Genomic DNA, 18,588 nt, shown 5'->3' with positions numbered 1-18,588 from the left:
GCATTCTTGACACGGCTTTTCTGTTTGAGGTTAGAGAGGAGAGAGAAACACACCACTTGTATGTTTTAACAACTGCCAAGATCCTTTATTTTTTCCAGGCCCCTTCCTGCCCACTCCACGTCGGGGCAGCTCCAGCATAAGGGAGATGACATGATGAAGGGGCTGAGAGTAGGGCCTGGCCAGCATCCACTGAGGGCCCAACCAGGGAACAGTTGCTAGCTGCTCTCTTCCATGCAGCTGGAGCACTAGCAAGGCCTTCCAGAGGCTCCCAGGGCGACCTCCACATCACTCCCACTTGTCTCTGCCCTCCAGGCTGCTCCGGGCCTCCTCTCCCTGTGTACCCTAGAGGTGTGAGGGCCACAGTCCTCCTCAGGTGAACCTCCCTCCCCAACCCCAGGGCCCTAGCACAGGCTGCAGTTGGATGGCTTCGAGCTGCGGCTCTGGGCCTGGAGCAAGGAGAGGGGAAGGAGGGGAAGACACGGTGCAACGTCAAGGAAATGAGGGACAGCCCTCATTTCAGAGCTCAGCATGGGCTGGAGTCATACTGAAAACCAAACGACAACCACCATTCCAAAACTCTGCACCACTCGGAAGAACCCCCATCCCTGACTTCTTCCTCCCTCCCACTGCAGCACACATCTTCAGCCCGGCCTCATACCTGCTGCCGCTGGTATTCTGCCTCACTGGCTGACAGTGCTTGTGCTAAAGCTAGGTCTTCTTCCTCCTGACAACTGGGAGGGAGAAACAGTTTAAGCTGGATGATGGTAAGATCTGAAATTTGAACATCTGATCTGTGTGTGTCCGGCCTCATGGTGCCGAGCACTGCTGAGGATTATCTCAATCTTCATAGCAACACTACAAGGTGGGTATTAGTATTGTCCCTGTTTTATAGAGGAAATGAAGGCTCCATGGGTTAAATAACTTGTCAAAGATCATATAGTTCATCTTAATTTTGAGACCAAGTTGCCAGCGATTATCTTGCATTGTGTCAGAGTGGTCCCACCTACCTGCCTCCAGACCAAGCCCTTGCCCACAGCTTGAGCTCTCTTTCACAAGAGGGTAAGGTACCTTGGAACCTGGGGTTTGGTCTCTGCCAGGGACATTTCCAGGGCCCGCTGCAGAGCTTCATCCTCACTCTACAAAGGGAGAAAGAAGACCAGTGTCCTTGGACTTCACCCTCTGTGTGTTTGTTTCTGTCCATCCAACCTCTGCCCAACTCACCAGGCCATTCTGCAAAGCAATCACTGGAGGGGCTGTCCAGGACGGAGATCGGGTTGTGGCTCTATGACAGACATTGAAGAGGTGGAGGTCAGAGGTGTGAAGGGGAAAAGGGGAGCAGGGAAACGGGCAGGCCTACCTGCTGGGAGAGGGACAGGAAGGCATGGTTCGACTTGGGCTGAGGACGGTGCTTGTAGAAGCCACAGCTTGTGCTCTGGAGATGGCAGCAAGTCTGTAGGGAAGAGAGATTTTTGGCATGTCTCCAAGAACTAGCGTTACCCAGGAAGTCAGGAGGGGAGTTCTGGAAAAACATGCACTTGAAAAGGAAGCTAAAAGACCCCTAGCCGACAGGAATAGGGTTGAAGCTCCCCAATTTGTAACAACAGAGCTTCAGTCAGTTCCAAACGAATGCTTTCCGAAAGCAAGTGGAGGACTTGGCTGCAATTACCCTGCCCGGCTGGTTGGGTGCCCCTCCCCAGAGCAGTCATGGTCCAGTGGGTGCCGGTGCTTGATGCAGAAGTTTCGGCTACAGCGTTCACAGGTCAGTTTCATCATTTCTCGCTGCCGGCAGCCTGCGCGCTCACACTTATTGGTGAAGATCTGAAGTGAAGTGAGAAGGTTGTCTCTGCTGAAACTCTGACTAGCTGTTTGGGTTTCCAGGCATCCGTAGTCCCAGCTGGGTTGTGGCTGACCCCTACAATGCTTACCTTACGTTTTTGCTGTGCTGGATCAGAGCGACAGTCTCTGTCAATGTGCTCTCCCACAGCACGGTCAGGGGGCTCCCCTCTGGCCACAGGCACAGGCACATTACAGAGAGGGCACACAGGTACCTGGATATCCTGTAGTCAAGGAGCAAGGGTCAGTCTGTGGCCCACTCCAGTCCAACAAATCTCTGGTCCTGAAAGAACTTGGATATGACCCACCACAAACACTCAAAAAAACAGTGTTTCCCAGCACTGACAGCCTCAGAAAGACAAAAGGGAGAAGAAACGTGAGACACAGATTTGGGGGATTCTGCACGCATTCTCCATCTGCCTGCTTTCACCCCGAGGATCGCCCCCTCACCTTTTGGTAAGCAGATCCACAGTGATGTTGGGCGTAGGCCACATGGTCTGCGCAGAAGATGCCTGAGCAGGCATCACACTTAAGCGGCAGAAAATCTGCAAAGAGTTGGTCGGATTGCAGGTCCAGCGGGACCTCGATGTCCTTCTCTCTCACTCAAGCCTTCCACTCGGGAAGGAAAACGCCACCCTATTTGCGACACACCGCCCCTTCCCAAGCCCATTACCTCCGTGGCCACGCCCACTCTGCCGCTGACCTCCCCCCAACTTCAAGCCCCGCCTCCCGGCATTGCCAGTCTGGGAGCCCACCCTTCCCTCCCTACCTGCGGTTCAAAGTCCCTTTCCGCTGGGCCCCGCCCCCCGCGCGCTCCGCCCCTCACCCAAGCGCTGACAGCTCGGCTCCGAACAGTGAGCCCCAAGGTCCGGAAACTCCATCGCCAGGCCGGGCGGGGTCTGCTAGGAGAAGCGACGACTGCTGAGCGTCTCTAAGGGCTCGTGCTCCAGGTCCGGACCGCGACCCCGCACTCTGGCGGGCTCCCTGCCCCGCCCCTTCCTCTCTCCCGCCCAGCCCGGGTTACCGGAGCCCCCGCGCCAGCCGGCCCCCGGCTCCCGCTCCTCCCTCGGCGCGCGCGGCGCGCTGACGTCATCACGCAGGGCTGGCGCGTCCGGCGCAGTCTCCGGGCAGCCGGGGAGCGCCTCGGTTGAGCCCCGCCCCGCCTTGCTCTGGGAGGCTGAGTCGGAAGACTGTCCCGAGGCGAGAGGGTGTTGGTGCGCGGCTCCGCGACCCTGGGCCCGGGCGTAGCTCCGCAGAGTATCTCTCTGAGGGATCAGGGACGGGCGAAAGGGCCAGCGAAGGCAAAGACGGATATCTTGGGGGATGGAAGTCTGGGTGGTTTGGGGTCTTTCACAATTCGGTCCTTAGCACGCTTCACACACGATGCCCTCCTCCTGGCCATTTTGTTCACGGCTACGGCTGCCCTTCGCCTCCACGAGCCGATAGCTCCCATATTTCTCTGAAGTACAGACGTCTCTAGAGCTGCAGATCCCTCCTCCAGTTTCGACTTTGGTATCCTCCACAGTCTGAACTAGGCGCACCTGCTATGTGATCTTCTTCCATTCTAGCACCCGTATCACTAATGAGCCCAGCCCCTATATGAGTATACTGGGAAGTCAGGAACCACGTCTACCTTGTTTCGTGTTAGGTCCCAGCACCTAACAGTGCCTAGAACAGTGTGGTCCTCAGTCTTTGGTGTGAATCCAAATCGCCTACAAAGCTAGTTTAAAATGCGGATTTCCAGGCCCTGGAGCTTCTAATTCAGTAGGAAGCACCTGAAGGAATTATAACACAGATTGCCCATGCACCACACTCTGAAAAACGCTAGCCTAGAATATTCTTAGTGATTATTAAATGAATGTAGCCAGGACTACAGGCACAAGCCACCATGCCCAGCTAATTTTTAATTTTTAATTTTGTAGAAATGGGGGGGGGTGGTGTCTCACTTTGTTGCCCAGATTGGTCTCGAACTCCTGGCCTTAAGTGATCCTCCTGCCTTGGCCTCCCAAAGTGCTGGGATTACAGACGTGAGCCACTACACCTGATCAATATAATTTTTTTTTTTTTGAGACAGAGTCTCACTCTGTCACCCAGGCTGGAGTGCAGTGGCACGATCTCGGCTCACTGCAACCTCTGCTTCCCAGGTTCAAGCGATTCTCCTGCCTCAGCCTCCCAAGTAGTTGGGACTACAGGTGCACACCACTGCGCCCAACTAATTTTTGTGTTTTTAGAAACGGAGGTTTCACCATGTTGCCCAGGCTGATCTCGAACTCCTGGCCTTGTGATCCACCCGCCTCGGCTTCCCAAAGTGCTGAGATTACAGGCATGAGCCACCACACCCAGCCAATATTCTTTTTATTTTATTTTATTTTATTTATTTATTTTTTTTTGAGACGGAGTCTCGCTCTGTCGCCCAGGCTGGAGTGCAGTGGCGCAATGTCGGCTCACTGCAAGCTCCTCCTCCCGGGTTCACGCCATTCTCCTGCCTCAGCCTCTCCAAGTAGCTGGGACTACAGGCGCCCGCCACCACGCCCGGCTAATTTTTTTTTTTTTTGTATTTTTAGTAGAGACGGGGTTTCACCGTGGTCTCGATCTCTTGACCTCGTGATCCACCCGCCTCGGCCTCCCAAAGTGCTGGGATTACAAGCGTGAGCCACCGCGTCCGGCCTATTCTTTTTATTTTAAATTGCGTCCGGGACTTTATAAATGCTTTTATTTTGTTTCAATATATAACTGTCAGATTTCACATAATATTTCCCAGTCTCGTTATAATCATTTGGTTCTAAGAATTTTATTTATTCATTTTTCCTCTCTATATTCATCAGTACAATTTAGAATTGTAGGCTTCCAGTCCCGGCATGGTGGCTGACACCTGTAATTTCAGCACTTTGGGAGGTTGAGGCAGGAGGATTGCTTGAGCCTAGGAGTTCCAGCCTGGGCAACATAGTGAGACCCTGTCTCTACAAAAATAAAAAGAATTGTAGGCTTTCAGTTTGGAGAAACGTGTATGGAGCAGACTAAACAAAGGTAAACACTGCCTCTCTCCCCACTCCCACTTTACAAATGCTCAGATAACCAAAGCCTTGTGGAACTCAAAAAATAAAAATCTTCGGATCTCATTTTTGAGCATGAGCCAGAATGCTTGAAGTGCAAATGTAGTCATTTGTTCTTCTGTTGCTATAAAGAAATACCTCGCTAGGCACGGTGGCTCATGCCTGTAATTCCATCCCTTGGAGGCCAAGGTGGGAGGGTCACTTGAGCCCAGGAGTTTGAGACCAGCCTGGGCAACATAGTAAGACCTCCCTCTCTACAAAAAATTTTTTAAAAAGTTAGCTGGGCATGGTGGCTTCCACCCATTGTCCCAAATACTGGAGAGGCTTTTGTGGGAGGATTGCTTGAGCCTAGGAGGTCAAAGTTGCAGTGAGCTATGATTGTACCACTGTGCTTCAGCTGGATAACAAAGTGAGACCCTGTCTTTAAAAAAAAAAAAAAAAATCTGAGGCTGGTTGATTTATAAAGAAAAGAGGTTTAATTTATTCATGGTTCTGCAGACTGTATAGGAAGCATGGTGCCAGCATCTGCTCAGCTTCTGGTGAGGCCTCAGGAAGCTTCTAATCATGGCAGAAGACCTAGGGGGAACAGGCATGTCACATGTCAAGAGTGGGAGCAAGAGAGAGAAGAGGGAGGTCCCAGAGTCTTTTCAAAACCAGATCTGATGTGAACTGAGTGAGAATTCACTCATCACCAAGAGGATGGCACTAAGCCATTCATGAGGGATCCACCCTCAGGTTCCAATCACCTCCTGCCAGGTCCCACCTCTAACATTGGGAATACATTTCTTTTTCTTTCTTTCTTTTTTTTTTTTTTTTTTTTTTTTTTTTTTGAGACAGAGTCTCGCTCTGTCGCCCAGGCTGGAGTGCAGTGGCATAATCTCAGCTCACTGCAAGCTCTGCCTCTCGAGTTCACGCCATTCTCCTGCCTCAGCCTCCCGAGTAGCTGGGACTACAGGCACATGCCACCACGCCTGGCTAATTTTTTGTATTTTTAGTAGAGATGGGGTTTCACCGTGTTAGCCAGGATGGTCTCAATCTCCTGACCTCGTGATCCGCCCACCTCGGCCTCCCAAAGTGCTGGGATTACAGGTGTGAGCCACTGCGCCCGGCAGGAATACATTTCAACATGAGATTTGGAGGGGACACATATCCAGACCATATCATGCCATAACAGACTTACCTCAGAGACCCCAGCGACCACAATGAAAGTGAATGAAGCTCTCACAGTAGTATCTCTCTTCCCAGGCAAACATTTTTCTGACTGATGGGTTATAGTCCTGACTAAGCTCTCTGTGCTGATTACCAGCCCAGGGGCTTTCTCACTGGGTGATGCTCTCATCCCACGATTTAAAAAGACTGCCCGCACAAACCAAAGTCACCATTCCCCAATGTAGCCTCCTTGCTTCCTGAATAAAAGAATCCAGGAGAACACAGAGAGAAATCAAATAACATTTTGCAACTTGAATAAGCTATTTCAGGAGATATCAATTAACAACTGAGCATTGCTTAAGTCTCTTTTATTGTAGACCAACAAAGCATATACAGACCTGCTAAGCAGCCTTGCGCTTTAGCTGTGGGTAACTATGAGCTGCAGCCTCTCACTGGGACAGTAGACATAGGTTCCTCTGTAAATTTGCAGGCATAGTCATAGCCAGACACCAGTTATTTTAGCTTTAGCAGGTCTAAAGCAGACAAGGTCAAAGTGAGGATAGCCAGAAAAGGTGTCTTGGCTCCAATTCTACTTGAATAGTAGTTTAATGGTATTTGTCTCAGTGGTTTTCCGCCTCTCAATTGACTCTTAGTGAAACAGTGCATATAGAAACGGAAAGAAAAGGCCAAGCACGACGGCTCATGCCTGTAATCCCAACACTTTGGGAGGCTGAGGTGGGCGGATCACCAGAGGCCAGGAGTTCAAGACCAGCCTGGCCAACATAGTGAAACTCTGTCTTTACTAAAAATACAAAAATCAGCCAGGCATGGTGGCAACAGAGCAAGACTATGTCTCAATAAATAAATAAATAGGAAAAAAAATGGAAAGAAAAACTAGTAGCACTTATTGTTGTGTCCTGCTCTTCCTCATGTGTTAGCTTATTTAATCCCCTGTGAAAATCTTTTGAAGCAGGCCGGGCACGGTGGCTCACGCCTGTAATACCAGCACTTTGGGAGGCTGAGGCGGGTGGATCATGAGGTCAGGAGATCAAGACCATCCTGGCTAACACGGTGAAACCCCATCTTACTAAAAATACAAAAAATTAGCCGGGCGTGGTGGCGGGCACCTGTGGTCCCAGCTAGTCAGGAGGCTGAGGCAGGAGAATGGCGTGAACCCGGGAGGCGGAGCTTGCAATGAGCCAAGATTTTGCCACTGCACTCCAGCCTGGGCAACAGAGCGAGACTCTGTCTCAAAAAAAAAAAAAAGAAAGAAAAAATCTTTTGAAGTGGATATCATGTATCCCCATTTTGCAGATAAAAAATCTGAAGTTGAGAGAGTTACTTGCTACGAAGTCAGAATCTGGACCCAAATTTTTGTATTGTCTTCAGTTCTATGTTCTTTCCATCATACAAATTTGCCTCCCAAAAATCTACTCTTGGCCCCTCCTTAACTACTGAAAAGAGGAATCTTTTTTTTGTGTGTGTATTTTTTTTTTTTTGAGACAGAGTCTCGCTCTGTCACCAGGCTGGAGTGCAGTGGCGTGATCTCTGCTCACTGCAAGCTCCGCCTCCTGGGTTCACGCCTTTCTCCTGCCTCAGCCTCTCCAAGTAGCTGGGACCACAGGCGCCCGCCACCACGCCCGGCTAATTTTTTTTTTTTGTATTTTTAGTAGAGACAGGGTTTCACCGTGGTCTCGATCTCCTGACCTCGTGATCCGCCCACCTCGGCCTCCCAAAGTGCTGGGATTACAAGCGTGAGCCACCGCGCCCGGCCTTTTTTTTTTTTTTTTTTTTGAGGTGGAGTATTGCTCTGTTGCCCAGGCTGGAGTGCAATGGCGTGATCTCAGCTCACTGCAACGTCTGCTTCCTGGGTTCAAGCAACTCTCCTGCCTCAGCCTCCCGAGAGCTGGGACTACAGGCGCCCACCACCACACCCGGCTAATTTTTAGTAGATATGGGGTTTCACCATGTTGGCCAGGCCGGTCTAGAACTCCTGACCTCGTGATCCACCCACTTCTGCCTCCCAAAGTGTTAGGATTACAGGTGTGAGCCACCATGCCCAACCCGAAAAAAGGAATCTTAAGTGATGATTTTTCTCAGAGTGTTTGTGGAAAATCCGAAATCTCTCCATGGGTTATCAAAAATCAAACACCTTATCAGTGCAAGGTATTTAAATATTTAAGTGAGAGAACCAGGATGGGGAAGCTGATTGAAGCTGGTTTCAGATCCTAGGAGATTAGTCGGCTGGCATGACTGCCTTCCCTGAGTTCTGCCTTGCTCCCTTGGGTGTGTGATACACAATCTTTGTGACAATACTCAGCCATTTGTCCTCAGGTGCACTAGCTCTCCCATGAGCTCATTTTAGATGCCTAGTTTAGACAAATAGTTCAGATTCATATAACTTGACAGGTTATACAGAGATTTCATATATATTCAATCTACTAAAATATGTGTGTGTGTGTGTGTGTGTGTGTATACTTTTTTTTTTTTTTTTTGAGTTGGTGTTTTGCTCTTGTTGCCCAGGCTGGAATGCAGTGGCATGATCTCAGCTTACTGCAACCTCCGCCTCCTGGGTTCAAGCGATTCTTCAGCATCAGCCTCCCAAGTAGCTGGGATTTCAGGCACCCGCCACCACACCCAGCTAATTTTTGTATTCTTGGTAGAGACAGGGTTTCACCATGTTGGCCAGGCTGGTCTCAAACTCCTGACTTAGGGTGATCTGCCCACCTCAGCCTCACAAAGTGCTAGGGTTACAGGCATGAGCCACCGCACCTGGCCACAATCCGCTAAATACCAACTGGAGTTGTCAGGTCTTAGATGCAGCAACTAGTTCAAAGTGAGAAGGACCAAATACAGTGACTTTCCAAGTTTTTCAACTTTGACCTACAGTAAGAAATATATCTTACATCTCCTCCCGACGTATATAAATATAAAATCAATGTTGTTTAAGCTACACCGAATTGATTTCACAGCCCACTAATTTCCTAACTCCACGTTTGAAACTGATGCTGTAATGGGAAGGTGCAGGACACTGAAATGGGAGCCAGTAATGGCCAAGAGTGAGGCTGGGGAGGCACAATGAGAGTGCTTCAGGCAGACAAGATGCCAAATGCACTCTAGCCAGAGGCAGGGCCTGGGGAGAGCAGCGCAAAGGTTATGGATGACCTTCAAGTAGAGCTCAGAGGAGTCTGAGGGTGCAACAGGCGAGAGGTGAGAGAGACTGCTAAATGTGGTAAAATGAACACATGTGATTTTATGTTTGCTTCCTTCCCAAACCCCACCAAAATAACAGTAAAACAATAAGGAGAACAGAAGCGAAAACAATACATGAAGATATGACAAAAACATTTTGGGAGCTAAACATCTGATGGAAGAAGGAAAACTGACTGGGGTCTGAGGAAGTTGAAACGGTGGCAACAACAAGCAGCAGGGCAGTGTTGACTTTGTTGCCGCTGAAAGGCTTGGGACCGGGAGCATCAAGCTTTCCAAAGGTGGGGGTGGAAGGAGGGGGCTGGAAATGAAGGGTGAGTTTAAACTCGACATAAGGAGCAGTTAGACCCTCATGTTCCCTCCTCCGGCCTGGGCAGCTGGGTGACTGCCCCTCTCCCACTGCCCCCCCAGAAAAGGCAGGAGGTATCTGGGCTTTCTGGAGAGAATGAAGCAATGGGTCCCTTGGCTTCAGGTCGTCAGCCAGCTGAGGGTGGAGAGGGAGAGAAACCGCAGCTACTTTCTCCTGACTCTAGAGCACTGGCAGCCAGGTTCATGGTCCCCAGGCCAGAGCCTGCAGGGTTCTTCTCTGGAAGAACCAAGCAGCCTAAAAATTCTCTGGGCATTGAGGGATCTCAACACAATGGTTGTTTCTGCCACCTCACCCTGCAGGGAAGATGCAAATCTTTGAGTTTTAGAGAGCATTCAGTTGGCCCTCAAGTGCCTCTGCTCAAATATGAAGGAGCAAACCAGGGTTTGAGGGAAATCTCTTCCATGAAAGACAGAAGCCAAAATAAAGACATAAATTGTGGTGAGGAGGAAAACAGGTACAATGCAGGGAATATAAAAATATAATTTATATAACTAGACTACTAATAATATAATATAACTTATTAAGAATGATCAGGGCTGGGGGCAGTGGCTCATGCCTATAATCCCAACACTTTGGGAGGCTGAGGTGGGCGGATCACCTCAGGTCAGGAGTTCAAGACCAGCCTGGCCAACATGGTGAAACCCTGTCTCTACTAAAAATACAAAGATTAGCTGGTGTGGTGGTGGGTGCCCATAGTCCCAGCTACTCGGGAGCCTGAGGCAGAAGAATTGCTTGAACCTGGGAGGCAGAGGTTGCAGTCAGCCAAGATGGTGCCACTGCACTCCAGCCTGGGCAACAGAGCAAGACTCCATCTCAAAAAAAAAAAAAAAAGAGAGAATGATTAGGCCGGGCGTGGTGGCTCACACCCATAATTCCAGCACCTTGGGAGGCCAAGGCGGGTGGATCACTTGAGGTCAGGAGTTTGAGACCAGACTCGCCAACATGGCGAAACCCTGTCTCTACTAAAAATACAAAAATTTGCTGGGCTTGGTAGCAGGCGCCTGTAATCCCAGCTACTCGAGAGACTGAGAAAGGAGAATCACTTGAACCCGGGAGGCAGAGGTTACGGTGAACCGAGATCATGCCACTGCACTCCAGCCTGGGCAGCAGAGTAAGACTCTGTAAAAAAAAAAAAAAAAAAAAAGAATGATTAATATTAATACAGTGTACTCAGGGAGCAGATGTTTTTTTGTTTTGAGATGGAGTTTTACTCTTGTTGCCCAGGCTGAAGTGCAATGGCACGATCTCGGCTCACCACAACCTCCACCTCCCAGGTTCAAGTGATTCTCCTGCCTCAGCCTCCCTAGTAGCTGGGATTACAGGCATGCACCACCATGCCTGGCTGATTTTGTATTTTCAGTAGAGACAGGGTTTTTCCACGTTGGTCAGGCTGGTCTCAAACTCCCGACCTCAGGTGATCCACCCGCCTCGGCCTTCCAAAGTGCTGAGATTACAGGCGTGAGCCACTGCGCCCAGCCCAGGGAGCAGATTTTTCATTTAACACACAGGAGCAAAAAAACATAAAAAGGGATATTCAAGCCAGGTGTGATGGTGTGTACCTGTAATCCCAGCTACACAGGAGGCTGAGGCAAGAGGTTTGCTCAAGCCTAGGAGTTGGAGTCCAGATTGAGCAGCATAGTGAAATTCTATCTCATAAAATGGGGGGTGGGGAGGACAGGGGGAAGGATATTCAGAAAATAAAGCTCTTAGACATTTTTAAAAATATAATCACAGAAATATAGCACATTCCAAAGAATGGGTACAACATAAAGTTGAGAAAATATAGGAAGTAGAACAAAAAAATGTAAAGGAATGGAAAATAAGCAAAGTAGAATATCAGTCCAGGAGTTTCAAGATTTTATGAACAGGAGTGCCCAAAACAGAAACTGGATGGGAGGAAATTATTTTTTAAAAAGTAGAGGTTAGAAGCTGGGCGCGGTGGCTCACTCCTGTAATCCCAGCATTTTGGGAGGCTGAGGTGGACGGATCATGAGGTCAGGAGATCGAGACCATTCTGGCCAGCACGGTGAAACCCTGTCTGTACTAAAAATACAAAAAATTAGCCGGGCGTGGTGGCGGGTGCCTGTAGTCCCAGCTACTGGGGAGGCTGAGGCAGGAGAATGGCATGAACCCGGGAGGCGGAGCTTGCAGTGAGCCGAGATTGTGCCACTGCACTCCAGCCTGGGCGACAGAGCAAGACTCTGTCTCAAAAAAAAGAAAAAAAAAAAAAAAGCATTAGGCTTGGTAGTGGGCGCCTGTAATCCCAGCTACTTGGGAGGCTGAGGCACGAGGATTGCTTGAACCAGGGAGGCGGAGGTTGCAGTGAGCCAAGATCCTGCCACTGCACTCCAGCCAGGGCGACAGAGGGAGACTCCATCTCAAAAAAAAAAAAAAAGAAAGAAAAAGAAAAATAGCTGGGCATGGTGGCACACGCCTGTAATCCCAGCTACTTGGGAGACTGAGGCAGGAGATTGCTTGAACCCGGAGGGCAGAGGTTGCAGTGAGTCAAGATCGCACCACTGCACTCCAGCCTGGGCTACAGAGGGAGACTCCATCTCAAAACAAAACAAAACAGGCTGGGCGCGGTGGCTCACGCCTGTAATCTCAGCACTTTGGGAGGCCGAGGCGGGTGGATTACCTGAGGTCAGGAGTTTGAGACCAGCCTGGACAACACGGAGAAACTCATCTCTACTAAAAATACAAAAATTAGCTGGACATGGTGACACATGCCTGTAGTCCCAGCTACTAGTGAGGCTGAGGCAGGAGAATCACTTGAACCTGGGAGGTGGAGATTGCAGTGAGCTGAGATCACACCACTGCACTCCAGCCTGGGCAACAGAGCAAGCCTCCGTCTCAAAAACAAAAACACAAAAACCAAAAAAAACCCTGCACAGTCTGAGGAGTTTGTCTGTTAAGATAAAGGAGGGGGCCAGGTGTGGTGGCTCACATCTGTAATCCCAGCACTTTGGGAGGCCAAGGCAGGCAGATCACAAGGTCAGGAGTTCGAGACCTGCCTGGCCAACATGGTGAAACCCTGTCTCTACTAAAAATACAGAAATTAGCCAGGCATGGTGATAGGCACCTGTTATCCCAGCTACGCGGGAGGCTGAGGCAGGAGAATCTCTTGAAACCGGAAGGTGGAGGTTGCAGTGAGTCTAGATCGCGCCACTGCACTAGAGCCTGGGCAACAAGAGCAAGACTCTGTCTCAAAGAAAAACCAAAAAAAATGGGGAGGCTGCCTGGACCTTCTCCTGAACCCCACCTCCTATCATTTGTTGGGAATCTGTTTTCAAGGAATACAAGCCTTATTTGTGTTCTGTCTCTTCAAACCTGCTTTCTTGAGTCAGATTTGAGCTCTGTTCCTCAGTTTTACTTCCTGAGAAGCTTCCTGGCTTCTTTTGTTTTCCCTCAGCCAGAATTAGCCTCATCTTCAGGAAAGTTTAGGTGGTCCCTTAACATTAAAGCCAAGGTCCTAGTGGCTTTGAATCTTTAATCACAGCCTCTAAGCCCTCTCCTGCCATGGGGCTAGCCACCTCTGCCTTTCAGGGGCCTGCCTTTAGCTTGTCTGAGCTCAGTCTTGAAGAGTGACTCAGGATTGTCCAGGTGAGATGGACAGAAACGTGGTCCTGACTGAAAGATGCAAATACAAGAGAGGAATGAGAAGGGAGGGTTATAAACACTTGCTGTTCTGGGGTTGGAATATCCCATTAGAGGCAGGAAATGGGGAGAGATATGAAGCTGAACAGCCAGGTAATTTTTGTACTGTTTTGAAATGTGTGTGTATAAACATCTATATTCAGGTGGCAAAAAGTAGGGTTCAAACTCACCTCTTGCTTTCAAGTTTAGCAGTTTTCCCATATAACCAGAGGGTACTATCAGTTAGATCAGTGGTGATCCACCAGGGCAGTTTTGCCTCCAAGGGATATTTGGGGGGTGGGGAGGTAGGAGGGGGGGCGTCTTTTGGCATCAAATGGGTGGCAAGCAAGTGAGGATGATACTAAACATTCTACATAGCCTGGGCAACATGGCGGGACCCAGGCTCTACAAAATTTTTAAAAATTAGAAAGAATGAATAAGACCTAGTATTTGCTAGCACAACAGAGTGACTATAGTCAAAAATAATTTAATTGTACATTTAAAAATAACTAAAAGAGTATAATTGGGTTGTTTGTAACACAAAGGATAAATGCTTGAGGTGATGGATACCCCCATTTTCCCTGGTGTCATTATTACTCATTGCGTGCCTGTATCAAAATATCTCATGTACCCCATAAATATATACACCTACAATGTACCCACACAAATTAAAAATTAAAAAAATTGTTTTTAATTAGGTGAGTGTGGTGGCACACAACTGTAGTTCCTATATACTTGGGAGGCTGAAGTGGGAGGATCGCTTGAGCCCAGGAGGTTGAGGCTGCAGGTGAGCTGTGTTCACACCACTGCACTCCAGCCTGGGCAACAAAATGAGACCCTGTCTCCAAAACAAAAAAACAAAACAAAACAAAAAAACCCAAAACCAACCAAACAAAAAACATTCTACAATGAATAAGACAGCCCCACCTACCACCAAATAATAATTATCTGGCTCAAAATGTCAGTAGTACAGTCTTTGAGAAACCTTGATTTAGATGAAATGTGAAACTGGAGCTATTCTGAGTTCAAATCCCAGTGCCAGTAATTACCAGCGGTTAGAAATGGAAAGACCAGGGCACAGTGACTTCACTAGTATTTCAGTATTTATTTTACGTAAAATGGTAATTTATTTTTAAAGCAAAATGTTCAGCATTAAAAACAAACTGCTTAATACCTTTGAAAGACAAACATTTATGTATATATTTATATAAACTATATGACTTAAATATAATTATTTTAATATAAATCAATAGAAGTAATAACATGTTAAAGTAAAAAATTAAACTAATAAAAATGAAAATGTAATAATAAATAATTGAAAATAAAATTATTTGCTCTTTTTAATTTTTTATTTTTTGAGACGGAGTCTCACTCTGTTGCCCAGGCTGGAGTGCAGTGTCACAATCTCTGCTGACGACAACCCCTGCCTCCCGGGTTCAAGCCGGGTTCAAGCAATTCTCCTGCCTCAGCCTTCTGAGTAGCTGGTATTACAAGCACACACCACCATGCCCAGCTAATTTTTGTGTTTTTAGTAGAGATGAGGTTTCACCATGTTGGTCAGGCTGCTCTCAAACTTCTTTTTTTTTTTTTTTTTTTTTTTTTTGAGACGGAGTCTTGCTGTGTCACCCAGGCTGGAGTGCAGTGGCACGATCTCGGCTCACTGCAAGCTCCACCTCCCGGGTTCAGGCCATTCTCCTGCCTCAGCCTCCCGAGGAGCTGGGACTACAGGCGCCCGCCAACGCGCCCGGCTAATTTTTTGTATTTTTAGTAGAGACAGGGTTTCACCGTGTTAGCCAGGATGGTCTCGATCTCCTGACCTCGTGATCCGCCCGCCTCGGCCTCCCAAAGTGCTGGGATTACAGGCTTGAGCCACCGCGCCCGGCCTTGCTCTCAAACTTCTAACCTCAAATGATCCACCCACCTCGGCCTCCCAAAGTGCTGGAATTACAGGCGTGAGCCACCGTGCCTGGCCTGCTTTTTTTAAGAATAGAGATCTCTTGGCCTGGCATGGTGGCTCACACCTGTAATCCTAGCACTTTGGGAGGCTGAGGCGGGTGGATCATGAGGTCAGGAGATCGAGACCATCCTGGCTAACACGGTGAAACCCCGTCTCTACTAAAAATACAAAAAATTAGCCGGGCATGGTGGTGGGCACCTGTAGTTCCAGCTACTCGGGAGGCTGAGGCAGGAGAATGGCGTGAACCCGGGAGGCGGAGCTTGCAGTGAGCCAAGATGGCGCCACTGCACTCCAGCCTGGGCAACAGAGAGAGACTCTGTCTCAAAAAAAAAAAAAAAGAATAGAGATCTCTTAAAATATATAAAGGTGTTACTGTTAAGTTGCAAATGTATTTTTTGTGCAAATTTTGCTAGCTTCTAAAAAGCTCTTTCTGGTGTTATACTACTCAGGAGAATGGTAAAGAGATGGTTATAATTTAACTTCACATAGTTATTTCATTATTTCTTGTTTAAATAATCTCATCTCTGGTAACTTTGAGGAGTTTTAATTCTTTTCCTTTTTTTTTTTTTTTTAAATAGCTCTCATGGTGCTGGATGAGATCTTTTTGAACAATTATTTTGTTTTCTTTGCATAGATGTGTTTTTTTGTTTTAAATTCTGGTGAGCCCTAGTTTTTTCTTCAAAGAACATATTTTTGGTTTGAATCCATCTTCTTTTTTCAGTTATTTTTTATTTATTTATTTATTTTTTAGAGATCAGGTCTCACTCTGTCACCCATTCTGGAGTGCAATAGCATGATCATGGCTCACTGCAGCCTCAAACTTCTGGGCTCAAGGGATCCTTCTGTCTCAGCCTCCCAAAAAGCTGGGATTACAGGCATGAGCCACCATGCAGAGCCCTATATCCATCTTCTTCAATTTCACTGAATATAGATTGAGATTCTGATGCAGAAAACTCATTTAAAATTTAATGTCCTGTTTCTAAGGTCTACTTGTTTAAAGAGTCTTTGAACTAGAATAACTATTGTCGCAACAGAACCTTGTTTTGTCCACTGACATTTTTTTCTCCTTTTGAAGTCTGTGGAATGCAACAATGCTTTCTAAACAAATAAGCCCTTGTGTGTTCAAATTTTTAATGCAGCTATACCTCATTTACAAATGATCTAGAAGTCAGATTTCTTTTTTTAATGCTTAAAGAATTATTTCACCTAGGGCCGGGCACAGTGGCTCACGGCTGTAATCCCAGCACTTTGGGAGGCCAAGGCAGGTGGAGGTCAGGAGTTCAAGACCAGCCTGATCAACATAGTGAAACTCCGTCTCTACTAAAAAAATAGAAAAATTTGCCAGGCATGGTGGTGCACACCTATAGTCCCAGCTGCTCGGGAGGCTGAGGCAGAAGAATCGCTTGAACTCAGGAGGCGGAGGCAGCAGTGATCCAAGATTGTGCCACTGCACTCCAGCCTGGGCGACAGAGCGATACTCCATCTCAAAAAAACTAAATAAATAAATAAAAGGAATTATTTCACCTCAACTAAAGTTCTGTTTTGGTACTTTAAAATATAAGGATATGTGGGAATACCAGAATACTGAAAAACAGTATTGTGATCACAACCAGCTGCGTGACTTTGGCCAAGTCATTTTACCTCAATAAGCCTCCAGTTCCTCATCTATAAAAATCAGTTCCTACATCAATGTGGAGTGATGAAGATTAAATAAAATGATGCATATAAAGCACTGAATTCTATGACTGACACATACTCAATAATTAACAAATGTATATTATTAGTTGTTTGTGCTTTTTTTTTTTATGAGACAGGGTCTTGCTCTGTTGCCTAGGTTGGAGTACAGTGGCATGATCTTGGCTTACTGCAACCTCCGCCTCCTGGGTTCAAGCAGTTCTTGTGTCTCAGCCTCCCGAGTAGCTGGGATTACGGGCATGTGCCACCACACCCAGCTTATTTGTGTATTTTAATAGAGACAGGGTTTCACCAGGTTGGCCAGGATAGTCTCGAACTCCTGACCTCGTGATCCGCCCGCCTCAGCCTCCCAAAGTGCTGGGATTACAGGCGTGAGCCACCACACCTGGCCAACTACCCAGATTCCTAATCCTCAGAAGTAGTGTGAGATAATGTTTGTTGTTTTAGGCTGCTAACTTTAGAGTAGTTTGTTATGCAGAAGTAAATTATCAGTACACTGGTATTGACACTTTTTACTGAAGTGTTGCCTTAGTCCATTTGGGCTGCTATAACTAAATACCTGAGACTAGATAATTTATAAACAATCAAAGTTTATTGCTTACAATTCTGGATGCTGGGAAGTCCAAGATCAAGGCACCAGCAGCTTTGGTGTCTAGTGAGAGCCCATCCTCATAGATGGCACCTTCTATGTGTCCTCAAATGGTAGAAGGCGCAAACAGGGTTAGGTTATGTCAAGCCCTTTTATAAGGGCACTAACCCCCATTTTTTTTTTTTTTTTTTGAGACAGGGTCTCTGTCTGTCACCCAGGCTGGTGTGCAGTGGCACTATCCTGGCTCACTGCAACCTCTGCCTCCTGGATTCAAGTGATTATCCTGCCTCAGGCTCCTAAGTAGCTGGGACTACAGGCGTGCACCACCATGCCAGGCTAATTTTTCTATTTTTAGTAGAGACAGGGTTTCACCATGTTGGTCAGGCTGGTCTCGAACTCCTGACTTCAGGTGATCCACCTGCCTCGGACTCCCAAAGTGCTGGGATTACAGGCGTGAGCCACCGTGCCCGGCCTTTTTTTTTTTGAGACAGAGTCTCACTTTGTTGCCCAGGCTGGAGTGCAATGGCATGATCTCGGCTCACTGTAACCTCTGCCTCCCGAGTTTCACCATGTTGGCCAGGCTGGTCTTGAATTCCTGACCTCAGGTGATCCACTGGCCTTGGCCTCCCAAAGTACTGGGATTACAGGGGTGAGCCACGATGCCCAGCCCGCTAATCCCATTTATGAGGGTGGAGCCTTCATGATCTAGTCATTTCCTAAAGGATGAGATTTGGGTTAGGACACAACCAAACCATATCACAAGTGCAGTGGCTCATGCCTGTAATCCTAGCTTGTCAGCAGTCTGTCCTGGGAAGATTGTTTGAAGTCAAGAATTTGAGACCAGACTGGGCAACAAAGCAAGACCTTGTCTCTAAAAGATACTTTAAAAATTAGCTGGGCCAGGTGCGGTGGCTCACACCTGTAATCCCAGCACTTTGGGAGGCCGAGGCGGGTGGATCACTTGAGGTCGGGAGTTTGAGACCAGCCTTACCAACATGATGAAACCATGTCTCTACTAAAAATACAAAAAAATTAACAGGGCATGGTAGTGTAAGCCTGTAGTCCCAGCTACTTGGGAGGCTGAGGCAGGAGAATC

General features: G+C 47.8%; 1 protein-coding gene across 4 annotated transcripts; it reads right to left on the bottom strand.

Moving 5' to 3' along the window:
• Positions 1-56: 56 nt before the first annotated feature.
• Positions 57-2,921, bottom strand: ZFAND2B (zinc finger AN1-type containing 2B). 4 transcript variants are annotated; one of them, XM_055290718.2, is made up of 10 exons: positions 2,858-2,921; positions 2,660-2,732; positions 2,284-2,378; positions 1,926-2,057; positions 1,667-1,818; positions 1,358-1,450; positions 1,222-1,282; positions 1,069-1,136; positions 659-731; positions 57-446 (listed from the first exon to the last, which is right to left on the bottom strand). In XM_055290718.2, exons 2-10 carry the CDS (start codon positions 2,712-2,714, stop codon positions 402-404), a joined length of 774 nt encoding a protein of 257 aa, XP_055146693.1. In that variant the 5' UTR covers positions 2,715-2,732; positions 2,858-2,921; the 3' UTR covers positions 57-401. The 4 variants fall into 4 exon arrangements, with proteins under 4 accessions (XP_055146693.1, XP_063501217.1, XP_055146692.1 ...); XM_063645147.1 differs by having other exon boundaries at positions 57-544; positions 2,858-2,915; XM_055290717.2 differs by having other exon boundaries at positions 57-342; positions 2,858-2,915.
• Positions 2,922-18,588: the final 15,667 nt, after the last annotated feature.

Source organism: Symphalangus syndactylus, chromosome 8 (genome assembly GCF_028878055.3).
Source record: "Symphalangus syndactylus isolate Jambi chromosome 8, NHGRI_mSymSyn1-v2.1_pri, whole genome shotgun sequence".
Taxonomy (NCBI): Eukaryota; Metazoa; Chordata; class Mammalia; order Primates; family Hylobatidae; genus Symphalangus; species Symphalangus syndactylus.
Note: the sequence above shows the minus strand (reverse complement) of the source record. Positions and strands in the feature narration are given on the sequence as shown.